Raw genomic sequence first — 15358 nt, forward strand, 5'->3', positions numbered from 1 at the left:
GTTTCAGGCCGAGACCCTTCATCGGGAATGACCTGATGAAGGTTCTTGGCCTGAAACGTCGTCTGCCTGACCTGCTGGGTTCCTCTAGAATTTTGTGTGCACGCTTTGGATTTCCAACATCTGCAGATTTTCTCATTTGTGATTCCACAGTCAAAGTCACTTAGCTCACATTTCTTTGCCATTCTGATTTTTGGTCTCAACAACAAATGAACCTCTTGATCAGGTCTGCATGCTTTGGTGAATCCAGTTGCCATCACCTGACTGGTGGATTAGATATTTGCAGTACCGAGCAGGTGTACAAGTGTACCCAATAAAGTGACTACAAATTGTACTTCCGAGGAGACAGGAATTAAAACATACCAGAGTTATTAACAGAAATGTTTATTAATTATACTGTGAGGGACGTAGATTTTCTACAAGCGGCGACCACGGCGACCTCCCTTCCTGCGAGTGCTGTCCGAGGGGATTGGAGTGACGTCCTCTGCCAAGGAACAGTAATGTGGTTAATGCCAATAGACACAATCAGAACATTACTGTCACATACCCCACACAGTGAAACCTTTAGCATGCCACCAACACAGATGATTGCACCACAAGAGAAAGGAAAAGAATGGAGAATAAAATGTTAGAGTAAGTGCGGGTGGAACATCACAATGAGGCAGACTGAGGTCAAGAGTCCATCTAAGGGACTGTTCAATAGTCTGATAACAGTGGGGTGGAGAGAGCTGCCACTGAGTCTGGGGGCACAAGCTTTCAGGCTTTTGCACCTTCTGCCCAGTGGGGAGGGAGGGAGAAAGTCCAGGGTGGTTTGGGTCTTTGATTATGCTGGCTGCTTTTCACCAAGAAGCACTGACAGGGTCGACGAAGGGAAGCACTAGAAAAGAATACTGGGATCCACCACTTTTGATGGCAATTTCTTGTTGTCACACGTACCGAAGTGCAGTGAAAATCCTTTGCTTTGCACGCCATCCATACAGATTGTTTCATCACAACATCATTAAGGTTTTACAGGGTAAAACAGTAACAGAATGCAGAATAAAATGTTACAGTTACAGAGAAAGTGCAGAGCAGGATGGGGGTGGAAGGAGAATGGCAAGAGAGAGAGTTGAATCACCACCTAACAATCCACTGAGGTTGGGTGAGGCTAGAACTAGAGGTTATAGGTTAAGGGTAAAAGGTGAAATGTTTTAAAAGGATTTGGAGGGGGAACTGCTTAAATCTGAATTCCAGATTCATCACCCTCTGGCTAAAGAAATTCCTCCTCATCTCTTCCCTTTTCTGAGGCTGTGCTCTCAGGAAACATGCTGTCCACATCCACTCTATCTAGGCTTTTCAATACTCAATAGGTTTTGCCCAGTCATCAAACGCTGATCATATATTAATCCTTTCACTCTCATGACCCTCCTCAGGACAAATTACTAACCCTTTTGTCTTTGGACAGTGGGAGGACATCGGAGAAAACCCAAACGCTCTCAGAGAGAACGTACAAACTTCTCACAGACAGCGACAGGAATTGGTGCTGTAAATTGTTACATTAACTGCTCCACTACCCTGCCTACTCAGATCAGAATACATCTGTAGGCATTAGGGGAGAGCCAGCAGTCACTGCCCCTCACTCACTGGCCTTACTGTGATGGTGGTGGCACTTGGGAAAGCAATTTCTACAGCTGTGATTTGGCAAAAAGTGGGAGGCCAATTCAAGGTTGTTTATTGTCATTTACGAGTGCAAAGGAAAATGAAGTGATTGTTACTCTGGAACCAAGGTAGCATTAAAAAGCACAATAAGCACATAAAAACAACTAAAATATAATGAAACAGAATGCAGCTGTATTTAGAGATAAAGCCCCTTGAGCTGCACTATCCAGCAAACACCGACATAACACTAACGTAATCACGGGACAATTTACAATGATCTACTAAACCTGTGGACTGTGGGAGGTAACCGGAGCAAGTAGAGAAAACCCACACATTCCACATGGAAAATGTACAAACTCCTTACAGAGGACACCGACTCCCCAAGCCATAATAGTGGCATGTTAACCACCACACTACCATGTCACCCTGTATACACATACGACTGGCTTACATACAGTCTGATTGTATGCACATGAAGTCATGCTTGGTGCAGGAGCATCTGTACATAAGGTGACTGATGAAAGTGACTCTTGGCAAGAGTAGCAGCAGGGCAAATGAAAACACAGAACAATAACTGTGCCAGTGTAGGTGTGAAGTGTAAAGTGACAGTGAATGAGCGGTGAGGGTCTGTGCAGAGGAGTGTGTCAGCATGGGTATGAGGTGTGGAGTGTCAGTGTAAAGTGACAGTGAATGAGGGGATGAAGGGGGTGGTGAGGGACAGGAGAGGAGTGTGTCAGTGTGGGTATGAGGTGTGGGGAGTCAGTGTAAAGTGACAGTGAATGGGGGAGGGATGAAGAGGGTGGTGAGGGACGGTGGAGAGGAATGGTTGAAGTGGATGTAGAGGTGTTGAACAGCTTTACTATTTGGGGAAAGTAACTGTTTTTGGGTCTGGTGTTCCTGGCATGGATGCTCTGTAGCCTCCTCCCTGATGGGAGCAGCACGAACAGTCAGGGGAGATAGACGACACCCTCAGCAGCTGGGCGCAATTCCCCGGCACGGAATCTGGTGTCATCTGGTGAATGCACCCACTTACCAATACGCCCGATTTTCATCCCAGATCGAGCTAGGGCTCTCAGGGCCGACTGTGCACCTGGTCCAGGGGTTTTGGTCCTAGGAGGAATTAGAAAATACTTTTGTCAGGCACCTGTCGATAACCTCACTGCTTTTTCTCTTTTTGTACTACGTTATCTTTTATATGGAAATTTATTGTATTATACTGGGTATTTCTGGGAAATTTCACACTTAATGTTTTACACACAATGTTTAAGAACAGCTTCTGTCCCTCAGCCATCAGATTTCTGAATGGTCCATATACCTATGAACACCAACTATTTTGGCTGTTTCTTACATTATTTGTATATTTTCTTATTTCTTATTATAATTCATAGTGTATTTTATGTATTGCACTGTACTGCTTCCACAAGACAAATTTTGCAACATACAAAGTGCTGGAGGAACTCAGCAGGTCAGGCTGAGGAAGATGGAGAGGAATGGACAGTCGATGTTTTCTCCCCAGGATGAAAGGTATTGGCCTGAAATGCCTACTGTTTATTTCCCTTCATAGATGCTGCCTGACCTGCTGAGTTCCTCCAGCATTTTGTGTGCGTGTTGCCCTGGAGTTCCAGCAAATGCAGAATCTCATGTTTAGAATTTCACAACATACAACATGTCAGTGGCAATAAACCTGATTGAGCTGGACATACCAAGGAGTTTGCGCATCTCTACTGGTGTTATCAAAGTGTTGATTATAACTTGGGGATGAAGCATTGTGTCCATACATAGTGCCCGGTCTCACGGACAGCATCAGAGCCAGGTCTGCAAACTCCCTTCTGACCCATTTACTCACGCTGTAAGCCAGCAGAGCTCTTGGCCTCCATGTGTGGCCAAGTAACTAAGCCCATCGCAACAGCTTCAGCTAATAGGAGAAAAGGCGACAGCATCTTAAAACAAGTCCCTCCAGGCAGATGGGGCGCATCAGCCGTGGCTGACAGTCAGTGTTCCCTCTAATTTTTTTTTTACAGCTGTGCAAGCCAACCATTGCTCTGAGCAGGAAGTTCTTATACCGCCTGAAAACTGCGGCACATTATATAAAAGAAAATTCCAGCTCCGCGGCAACAAAGATTCCGTGTGCAGGAGCATTTCAGTTACTGAGTGGCTGCGTATACGCGGAGTTTCGCGGGAACAGTGCTGCCACTTGTAAGCTAAAAGTTATTGATGGAACGTATTTTTGCCTTTCTCACCGAGGTACTTTCCAAAGGTCCAGACCTTCTGGGACTGAGCTAAGGTGGGTGGAGATCCAATACTTACAGCTGGCCTGCTGACGTCAGTATTTGAGACAGTACACTGACTTTGCATGAGTTGTCCCTGCCTGTGGTTTGGAAGAATTGCTGGCTGAATTTTCCACCTCTGAACACAGCCCAGAAAACTGTATTCCTACACAAATTTTCTTTTCCTGCAATTTTTAACCAAACCACATCATTTCCCCCCCAGCCAGCTGTTTTCTTAAAATACAGAGACATACAGGCCCTTCTCCAGGCAGACATGAAAACAACCAGTCTGTCGGGCCTCTGGTTTGCACATCTCTGAACACAGGTTTAGTGTGGAAGGTGGCTGTGCTGATGTGCGAGGAATGGCTTGAGCAGCCTGCCACCATCAACTTGTACCTGACATGTTATGCTCAGTAGATTGACAACACGTACCCGACAGGCTGGTAACTCATCTCCTAGGGTTGCTGGCAACAGTACCCCTGTGAATCCAGGCCTTCGTAGAACATAGAACATTACATCATCCTACAGGCCTTTGACCCATGATGCTGCGCCGACATTTTAACCAACTCCAAAATCAATCTAACCCTTCCCTTCCACACAGCCCTCCATTTTTCTATCATCCATGTGTTTATCTAAACATCTCTTAAATGTCCCTAATGTACTTGCCTCTTCCACCACCCCTGGCAGTGCATTCCACACTCTCCACTCTCTGTAAAAAAAAATCCTGTCTCTGACACCCACCCCGCTTCGTATTAGTTATTTCCGCCCTAGGAAAATGTCTCTGCTGTCCACTCAGTTGATATCTCTCATCATCTTGTACACCTCTCATCCTCCTTCGTTCCAAAGAGAAAAGCCCTAGCTCGTTGAAATCTCCTCTGCACCCTCTCTAAAGGCTCCACATCCTTTCTATAATGAATGACCAAAACTGAACACAATATTCCAAGTGTTTTCTGATGAAGACCAACACATTATACACCTTCCTTTGTGGGGTCAAAGTTGATCCGCAGCCCTTTGGAATGGGATGTCTGAGGATTAGCCAGATACAGACATCGACAGTTGGTCATAACCAGTCACCTGGCGTGGAAACAGGCTCTTCGGCCCAATTGTTCCATGCTGACCCAGATTCCCATCTATACTAGTCCCATTTGCCTGCATTTGGTCTGTCTCCCTCTAAACCAGGGGACCCCAACCTTCTTTTATACCATGGACTCCTAGCCCTATCTAAAGGGCCTTTGGACTCCAGGTTGGGAACCCCTGCTCTAAACCTATCCTAACCATCAGGGAGGCTACAGCAGGCCCACCAGACTCAGAAACAGTTACTTTCCTCAAGCAGCAAGGTTGACCAACACTCCCATCACTACCCTTCACACCCCTCAACCATCACTGCTTTACATCTGAGACTGTTAACACACACCATCCCTCAGAACCCTTCAACAGTATGTACGTGACTACCATCCCTGCCAATGGCAGTTCTGGTTGACAAGGATAGTGTGAAACGACTTTTTTTTAAAGCAGGGGGAACGACAATCTCAGCACCATACAGCTGAGATGTACCGAGTCCTGCATTTAACAGAGAGCGCTTCACATCAACCGTGAGGACTCCGTTGCAGCAGCAACGTTAAAGGTAACTCAATTAGCTTGCATTCCATGCACTGTGTAAAAGCAATTAATGGTGAAGCATTATTGAAGTTATATAGTCTGGCCAGGTGGCGGGACTGAGATATGTCTCTACCAAAGGAGGTGTAAGGCGTTCCTTCCCTCCGCTAGCCTACAGGTCATCCTTGAGCTAGGTGTAGCACCTGCTTAGCCCCCCCATCTCTGACCAGGGTTACATGAAGCCATTGGATCAGGTGGTGGATGGTCAAATGAGCATCACAAGTCCTGGTTATGCGACCACTGACGTCAGCCAGACAACCTCAAGAGTAATGATAATGGCTCACCCGTCTTGCAAAGACACTGCCCAGAAGGCAGCAATGGCAAACCACTTCTATAGAAAAATTTTCCAAGTACAGTCATTGTCTCGAGACCATGATCACCCGCATCATACGACACAGCACATAATGACGATGATATTCAGGAGAAGCAGAAATGCAGAAGATCTTAGCCAAACATCTGTGGAAAATCATACTTTGTATGGTCGAACTTAAAGGCAGACTAAGGTCAGTGGCAGAATTCCTTGCTGTGTGGAGGAAGAGAGGGATCTTGGGGCCCAAATTCAGACGACTCAAAGTTGCCACGCAAGCTGATAGGGTGGTTAAGGTGGTGTACGATGTGTTGACCTTCATTAGTCAGGGGGGTGAGTTCAAGAGCTGTAAGGTAATGTTGCAGCTCTATAAAACCCTGGTTAGACCACAGAGTGCTGTGCTCTGTTCAGGTCACGTCGTTGATGTGGAAGCTTTAGAGAGGGGGCAGAGGAGATTACCAGGATGCTGCCTGGATAAGAGCATGTCTTGAGGAAAGGTTGAGTGAGGTAGGGTTTTTCTCTTTGCAGCAAAGGAGGATGAAAGGTGAAATAGTGAACAGCCATGGTAGCAATGACTAATACACGAGGGTATAATTTTAAAGGTGATTAGAGACAAGTATCAAGGAGATGTCAGAGAGGTACTTTATTATATAGACTGTGTGGAACACACTACTGGGGCTGGTGGTAGAGGCAGGTACATTAGGAATATTTAGAGACTTGGGCACATGAATGAACAAGGAGTATTAATGGGGAAGTTATACACTCTGGAGCAGTTCTGCCCTCTCTCCACATGGGGATTCACTAGCTGAGCGAGTTCCCCCAGCTCTGCTCTCATTCTGGATTCCAACATCTGCAACTTTGTTTTGATACTTCCAACATTATCCCCAGCCTACCTCCCCCCCCCCCACCCCACAACCCTCCATTTGGTCACACACCACCTCCCTTTATTTCCCCTTTCCTATTCTGGTTTCTTTCTGCCCCTTTCATTCCAACTCCATCACGGGCACCAGCCTCCCCAGCCGCAAAGACATCTTCAAAAGGCAATGCCTCAAAAAGGTGGCATCTATCATTAAGGACCCCTCCCCCCCATTACGCAAGACATGTTGTCTTCTCATTGGTATCAGCAAGAAGACAGGAGCCTGGAAGACATGTTTTCTGTATTTTGAATTACTACATTTTATTTATATACATATTGCAACACATAATAAAACACTTAACAATTTTACGATGTTTTGCAATGTACTGCTGCCACAAAACAACATATTTCACGACATATGCCAGTGATATTAAACCTGATTCAGATGAAGGGTTTCAGCCTAAAATGTCAACTGCTTATTCCCCTCCAGATGGTGACTGACCTGCTGAGTTCCTCCAGCAATTTATGTGAGATGGTTTAAAGGTTTTTTTTAAATAAGGGATTACAACTAACACTCACTGACCAAGCTAGGATAAGTTTGAAAGTGCAGTGCCCCCCCCCCCCCACCCCGGGTTACTGACCTGTTGCCGCCAGTGGCTCGCAGCTTGATGTGTAGAGCAGTGATGCCCAGCTCCTTGCACCTCTGAGACACATCCTGAGCCGCCAACATGGCAGCATACGGGGAGGACTCGTCCCTGTCGGCCTTCACCTTCATCCCACCCGTGACGCGGCAGATGGTCTCCCTGCAACAAGAAGGCAACTGGGTCACAACAGAGATTCAATGAGCCCAAACACATACACCAAGAAAAACTTATTTGCTTTAGTTGAAGTTCATTGTCATCTGACTGTACATACGTACAACCCAACATTCCTCCAGACCACGGCTACACCCACAAATCATATATCACACACAATACATAAAACAAAATATTACCCCAAGTTAATACAATATAACTCAAACTGCATGTCGTGCACAGCATAGGTAAACAGTAAACAGCTTGCTGTCCTAGTGATGAGACCTCAGTGGTGGCAGGGTATTCATTAGTCTCACAGCCTGAGGGAAGAAGCTGTTACCCAGTTTGGCAGTCCTAGTCCTGATGCTCCTGTACCTCCTTCCTGAGAACAGGGGATCCTCCCTAATCCAACAATCCCAGGCTGTTGGAGAAGCCCACGTCCCGGATTCTGAAGAGACGTGAAAAAGTGGATGCAGAGAGATGTTCCCCTTCAATGGAGTGGCACAGGAGCATATTATTTTACAGCGCCTGCGATGGGATTTCAATTCCCTCGCTATCTGTAAGGGTTTGTACATTCTTCCCATGACTGCATGAGTTTCTTCTGGGTGTTCTCGTTTCCTCCCACAGGCCAAAGTTGTACGGGTTAGGGTTAATAGGAAGCAGGAGGCATGGCGACACTTGTGAGATGTCGATGCAAATGAGGCATTTCACAGTGACAAATAAAGCTAAGCTTTATCTTTGCTTTCTGGATCACATCAGTGAGAAGAGACCAGGTCGTGTTTCTAGTGATTTGGATGTGCAGGAACCAAAAAAGTGAATGCTAACTTTTTTTTATTCCTGCTAAGGAAAACTACCCCTCTGCATCCAGCTTGTTTAATCACTGTCTGGTACAAAGGGGCCACTACACACAATCCGAAAAAAATTGTAGTAAGTTGCAAACTCAGCCAAATCCATGATGGGCACTGGGCTCCCCAACATCCAGGACATCTTCAAAAGGCAACATCCTTCATTAAGGACCTCCATCACGCAGGAAATGCCCTCTTCTCATTGTTACCGTCAGGGAGGAGGTACAGGAGCCTGAACACCAACACTCCATGTTTCAGGAACAACTTCTTCCCCTCCGCCATCAGACATTGAGTCCATGAACATTTACCTTCCCCCCCTCCCACCCTTTTTGTGCTCTCTTTAGATTTAATTAATCTTCCTCTATCTTATTGTAATTCAGCTTTTTCTATTATGTATTGCAAAGTACTGCTGCCTCAAAACAACAATTTTGACAAAATATGCCAGTGACATTAAACCTGATTCTGTCAAGCTCTGCGCTGAACAATCTCGAGCAGAAGCTTGGAAGCCTTGCCACAGAGACAGAGACGGCTGCGTAATCTGGCTTCAGCTGACCCCTGAAAGGGAGTGAGGGACAGCTTGCTCTGTGTCTAACCATCTATAGTGCAGCACACAGACCTGCAGAGGAACAGCTAACAGGAATGTACGAGATCCAGCGTCCCTGTCAGCCGGGGTTACTGGACTGACAAGGATAGTAAGAAAACGAGTTCCTCTCTGCAGGGGGAAACGACACCCACAGCACTGAGCAGCTGGGATAAAGCTGATCCTGCAGTCTGAACACTCCACGTAATCCTCACCGGCATCCACCTTTACATCTACAGGTAATGTTAAACACTCACACTCGGTTCACAATCTGGTCGTACACTGGGCTCCGGGGAACTGAGCACAGCAGAGTGCTCACCAATTCCCCTCCTATCGCCACGATGCCCAACCAAGTATGTACCTCCAGCTGCCGACACCCCCATGTTTACCCCACTATGGCTGCCGAGACTGTGTGACATCGGTTACTCACTTGCCGGACAGGTCCGTTACGTGGACAAAGGTGTCGTTGAAGGAAGCAAAGATGTGGCAAACTCCAAATACATTCTCCCCCTCAGCCACCTGTGGTCCCAAACTGATCACCTGCTCTTCCTTCTTCTCCTTTCCTTTTCGGGGAGCCATTCTGAAAGAAAACAGCACAGTAGCAATGTAACGGGGGCTGTGGAAGAGCACATGGATACAGAACGTGTATCCTTCACACCGAAAGGTGGCACATAAACACTCTGCACACAATAAGGTCTCATTAACAGTAACACGAGAGCAGAATGACAATTAGCACCAGAATCAGGAGAAACTCCCATAGACCCACAGAAACAGGCCATTCAGCTCAACCTACGCATGCTAATCAACATGCTGACCTATGCTAGTCCCATTGGCCCATATCACTCTAAACCAGGGGTTCCCAACCCTTATGCCATGGACCCCAACCATTAAACGTGGTCACCAACCCCTGCTCTAACCCTTTCCTATCCGTGCAACTTTTTCATTTTGTGATTGCATCTGTGTCAACCCCTTCCGCTGGCAGCTCACTCCACCTACCTCTGTGTTAAGTTGTACCTCAGATCCTTTTAGGTATTTCCCCACTCTCTTTTCATTCAGATTTAATTCCCTCTGTCCGGGAAAAAGTCTGAGTGCATTGTCCTGACGTATACCCCTCATACACCTGTATCAGGTCACCCGTTAGGAAGCTATCTCCTTCCATGTGACCAGGAATAAAGTCCACTCTGCCCACCTCTCCCAAACAACTCAGGCTCTTGAGTCCCGGCAACAGTCCTAACAATCTTCTTTGCCTTATTGACTGCAAAACAGCAAAGGGCAATTTACATCACATATGGCAGCGTCTATGGAGAGGAATAACGAGCCAACGTTTCAGGCTGAGACCTTTTATTAGGACTGGGAAGAGTCTCAGCCCGAAATGTTGATTCTTTATTCCCTTCCATAAAGTCTGCCGCATGTCTCCAGCATTGTTTATAGTGGGAAATGCAACTCACCAAGCCTCAGTGCAGTCCAGGCAGATTAATCTCTCTCCACATTTCACACCAAATCTCTTCTTTAAATATATTCAGCAACTTGACCTCCAGACTAGACTGAGGACTCCACCAGATGACCGATCTCAAGATCTCACAGCTCAAAGCTAAATCCTCCTTATTTCAAGTCTGAATTCTGGTTGTAGACACCCCTGCTAAGGGAAACCTCTCTGCATGCAGCCTGCTGAGCCCTGTGCCGGACAGTCTACAGAAGACTGCAAACCTTGTCTCAGAGACGGGGAGTGCTGTGTAAAGAGGCTTCAGCAGACCCCTGAACAGAAGTAGAGGAGCAGCTCGCTTTGTGGCCGACCGTCTGAAACGCCAGCATCCGAGTGTCAATGCGGTTAGGCCATGGGTGAACAGGTAACAGGAGTGTACGTAATCCAGCGTCCCTGCTAGCCACGGTTACTGGACTGACAAGGATACGAAGAAAAGGAGTGCCTCTCTGTCGGATGATGGACACCCAGAGCACTGAACAGAACCCATCCTGCATTTAAGCCAGAGCACCTTCAATGGTCTGGTCAGAAGCTGAGATATCCCACTGTGTGTGAACTTAATTCTAACTGGCCTTCCAGCCCAACAAGCCGATCACATCTATGTGACCATTAACCCATGTCTTTGGAACGTGGGAGGAAACCGAAGCTCCTGGAGGAGACCTACATGGTCACGCGGAAAACGTACAAACTCCTGCGGTAGAAATTGAACTTGTCTCAGAGTTGAACTGTGCTTTAACAAAAAATCGAAAGCTCCCTACTGAACCCCCAGTAGTTTTATTTAGTAAAATAGATATTGGAAGACATTGAGGTCGAATATGTTCAGGTGAGGGGGGCAAGTTTAAAGAGAATGTGTGCAGACTACAAATGCTGGAAGAACTCGGTGCATTAGACAGCATCTATGGAACTTGTCTGTCGGTCAGTCCTGATGAAGGGTCTTGGCGCGAAACATCAACTGTGTATTCCTCTCCATAAACGTGAGTTCCTCCAGCAGGCTGTGTGCATTTCCAGCATCTGCAGAATCTCATATCAGGGTTCCAGGTTGAAACACCGCATTCTTTTGTTTTACACCAGGGGCTCCCGACCTTTTCTTATGCTATGGACTCCTAACATTAACTGAGAGGTCTGTAAAGCCCAGGCTGGGAAGCCCTGGTTTGGAGAAGCCGCGGTGCATGGAACAGGTTGCCAGGGGTGCTGGTGGAAGCAGATGCGACAGAGAAATTTAACAGGCCTTTGGTTAGGCAAATGATTCATATCCCTCTATCCAGTATTATTCATGGCAGGCAAAAAGAATTAATTAATGCTCTGTAGACACATTATAGGCCATCAGGCCCGTTGGTGTGCTGTGCATGTTTCAGCTCTAATTGCACTCCTCCTTCCCCTTAACTGCTCAAACTGAGGTTTGGTGAGACTAGAGCTAGAGTAAAAGGTGAAATGTTTAAGGGGTCATGAGGGGGGACTTCACTCAGAGGGTGGTGCAGGTGTGGAATAGGGTTCCAGTGCAAATAGCGGATGCGAGTTTGACTGCAACCTTTAAGAGAATGGTGGGAGGGGTTTGGACAAGGTGTAGGTTGATGGGACTAGGTTAATAACAGTTCAGTACGGACTAGATGGGCTGAAGGGCCTGTTTCTGTGCTGTAGTTCTCTACTACTCTAAATGTTCAGGTACTGAGCCAGCGTTGTAAAGACTAACTTGTCTCACAGAAGCTGGTGATCACTGATTGCCAAGGGTGTTCCAAACTACAGATACAGGAAATCTGAAATATACATGTATACACACACACCACAAACATCCACCATAACTGATTCCTTGACCCTATTAACTCTTGGTGAAAGCATGGTAGTTACAATCTCTCTGTTCCTTCAACCAATTACCTTAAGTTCTGCTCCCTGACTATAAACACTTCCCAATAAGCTGTGAGGTCCTGTCAACATCTCTCAACTTTAGAGTCCCAGTCATAATGACCACTTCTCATTGCTAACATCAGGGAGAAGGTATGGCAGCCTGAAGACACACACTCAGTGATTTAGAAACACCCTTTTCCCCTCCGCCATCAGATTTTGGAATGGAAAATGAAGCCATGTACACTACCTCACTACTTTTTTGTAATTTTGAGTGTTTTTTTATTACTAACTCCACTACAGACAGTTCCAGGCATGGCTGTGAAAAGATGTTCAGGCATGGAGCTAGAACCACATCCCAAAAAAACCCCAAGTTACAGAAGCTCCGGAGATCTCTCCCCATGGGAGAGGAAGGATCTTCGAAGATGGACCACACCTAGCGATGAGTTGAAAGACTGGCCCAGGACAGAGGACTCTGCCTCAACATGGCCACAAACACAAAGTTCACAAGATATTCCAGTGATACCAAATCTGATTCAGCTACAGAAGAAGGAACCTCTCCTGGATGTGCTTTCTCCAAAACTAATTTCCTCTCCCAAAAACATCCTCATATATCTCAACAAACTTTCTATTGGTAAAACATCCATATGGATGCCAGGTACAGGAATTACAAATCATTGCAGAAGATATCATCCCACAACAGCTCTGACAACCTGTGCCCACACCAAAACATCCAATTTTCCCCCCTTAACCTCCTTGTCTACCTCTCCAGCAAGGTTCTGCAAGTACTGAACCTCCACACTTCTCATCTTCCTGTAGGTTCTTTTGCTGCATCACTCCACACATGGTAACAACTAACGCGCTTATCCACACATTACAACTGCAGTTCCCAAAGCCATTTGGAACATTCCAGAGGTACAGAAATCATCCCTCTTCATCGTGGTCTCAAATAATTGACCACTGATTCCAAAGCCACACCTCCCTGTTTCTCCTTCTCTACATCAGTCCAGTCAAGTTCTTCAGCATCAGGGACCACAGTTCTCTCTGCTCCTAATGTCAATCTCATGTTTAAAATGACCCCCGGCCAAGTTATTCAAATAGATAAGTACAGACACGGCTCACTAAAAACTACAGACCAATTCTGTCTTCTGCCCCCTTCCTTTCCAGTCCTGTAGGGTCTCAGCCCAAAACTGACAATGTATTCACAAAATAATCTGCAGATGCTGGGGTCAAAGCAACACTCACAACATGCTGACAATGTATTCTCCTCCATAGATACTGCCGGACCTGCCAAGTTCCTCCAACATTTTGAGTGTGTTGCTCTGGATTCCCAGCTTTGCAGAAACTCCTGTGCTTTTGACAGGTGGCCATAGAAATAGACAGGAGTCTACTCTCCACCCTCATCTCACCTTCCCTTCATCCACACAGCAACACCCTCTGCCCCATTAAATTCCACTGCCCGTCTCTCCCAGCCCCGGGTCAACCTCCTCAACCCCAACACTCCACTGCATCCCACGATCCCTCTACCCCATCAAGTCCTCGCTCTCTTCCCCCCCCCCCCACTTCCTGACCCACTCCTCAGACTTTAACCTGGTCCCAGTAGAACCCTCACTCCCTCCGATCCCGTATTCCCGTCCTCCGTCCCCCTCCCTTCACTGAATTCCACTCACGCTCCCCACCACCACCCCCCCTTCCCTCCCTCCCCACGGACACGGTACCGGTCCCGATACAATACTCTCGGTCCTTCCGATCCTTGTATTATCTTCCTCCATCCCTCTCTTTTCCTCCAAGCCACCGGACCCGGCTCTAAACTTCCCTCCATCCCTACCCGCCCCTCTCCCACCCCGCTTCCCCTCCGCCACGACAACCGAGGCCTGCGGCCCAGCCCGCGGGAACCCTCCGCTCAAAATTTCGCATCCAGCCGCGGAGAAACCCAGCAGGATGAGAAAGGTGGATAAGCGCGGCTGCCGCAGGCGGCCGATGGGTTCCCGATCACCGCTACCGCCGCCGATGGACGCAGATTCGGAACGGCCGATTCCTACCTGCGCCTTGTCTCACGGAGCAGCGGCCAGAGAGGGAGTTCAGGGGTCACCGTGCCGCATAGGCTCACGGGAGCAACACCCACTACACCCTCCACTCGCTCAATATTTTTCAGTTTCAACTCAACAGCTTTCTTTAGGCAAATTTACATTTGTTTTACCCTCGACTTAAATAAAAGTTAAATTAACTGTAAATCTTAAATCTCCGGATTTTAAACTGCCCCACACAAAAATGGCCCCCGTTGCGGGGCAGGGCGGGATAAGGAACTGCGGTGAGGCACCAACCATCACAGCAGCAAAATACAATGTTATCTGCTTATTCCTTAGTGTCAGGATATCAGGTTTAATATTACTGTCATTTGTACTGAATATTGTCCTGCTGAAAGGTTTTGGCCCGAAACGTTTCCATAGATTATGTCTGGCCTCTTCTAGCATTTTGTGTGTGTTGTGGAGAGGGCTTTAAACCAAATAGCAGCGGGATCGGTGCAACAGCTTGGAGAAATGTGGATAAAGATAAGGTAAAAAAAAAACAAAAGCTAATAAAGAGTAAGGAAGGAGTGCAGAAAAGTCAAGTGCATAAGAGACAAAGATTACTAGATTTTAAAGATACAATGAGTGTAAGGGCACTTTATCTGAAATCACTGGTGGGAGTTGTCTGTAGGCCACCAAATAATAACATTACAATGGCACAGGCAATAAACAGAGAAATATCTGAGGCTTTCAGGAGGGGCAGGACTGGCAGCTTAACAAGGTCAATGAACTTATGGCACAAATCAGTACAAAGGGGTATGATTTAGTGTCTATTACAGAAATGTAGTTGCAGGTTGGAGAGGATTGGGAATTAAATATCAAAGGATATCAGGTAATCTGGAAGGATAGGCTGGAAGGTAGCACTCTTAATTAGGATGAGATCAGGGCGATAGTGAGAGATGATATAAGATCGAAGGAGCAGAATGCTGAATCCATCTGGGTAGAGATTAGGAATAGGCATCCGTTAGCCTCATGAGACCATGGATTTGCGCCTTGGACGGTTTCCAGGGCACAGGCCTGGGCAAGGTTG

General features: G+C 46.8%; 1 protein-coding gene across 1 annotated transcript; it reads right to left on the reverse strand.

The window, feature by feature from the left end:
* Positions 1 to 365: 365 nt before the first annotated feature.
* On the reverse strand, positions 366 to 14380 carry rps14 (ribosomal protein S14). Its single transcript, XM_072264127.1, has 5 exons — positions 14302 to 14380; positions 9371 to 9520; positions 7363 to 7524; positions 2669 to 2745; positions 366 to 481 (listed from the first exon to the last, which is right to left on the reverse strand). Exons 2-5 carry the CDS (start codon positions 9517 to 9519, stop codon positions 414 to 416), a joined length of 456 nt encoding a protein of 151 aa, XP_072120228.1. The 5' UTR covers position 9520; positions 14302 to 14380; the 3' UTR covers positions 366 to 413.
* Between the last annotated feature and the right edge of the window lie 978 nt (positions 14381 to 15358).

The sequence above is a fragment of the Mobula birostris genome, chromosome 7 (assembly GCF_030028105.1).
Source record: "Mobula birostris isolate sMobBir1 chromosome 7, sMobBir1.hap1, whole genome shotgun sequence".
Classification (NCBI taxonomy): Eukaryota; Metazoa; Chordata; class Chondrichthyes; order Myliobatiformes; family Myliobatidae; genus Mobula; species Mobula birostris.

Bases quoted from the DNA above. Each gene is read 5' to 3' on its own strand.
- rps14 (XM_072264127.1), bottom strand. From the start codon at position 9,519: ATGGCTCCCCGAAAAGGAAAGGAGAAGAAGGAAGAGCAGGTGATCAGT. The intron at 2,746-7,362 runs GTCAGTAACCCG...AATTCCTCCTAG, and splicing joins CGAGCCACTGGCGGCAACAG to GACCAAAACCCCTGGACCAG. The intron at 482-2,668 runs GTAAGTGGGTGC...GTTCCTTGGCAG, and splicing joins GATGAAAATCGGGCGTATTG to AGGACGTCACTCCAATCCCC.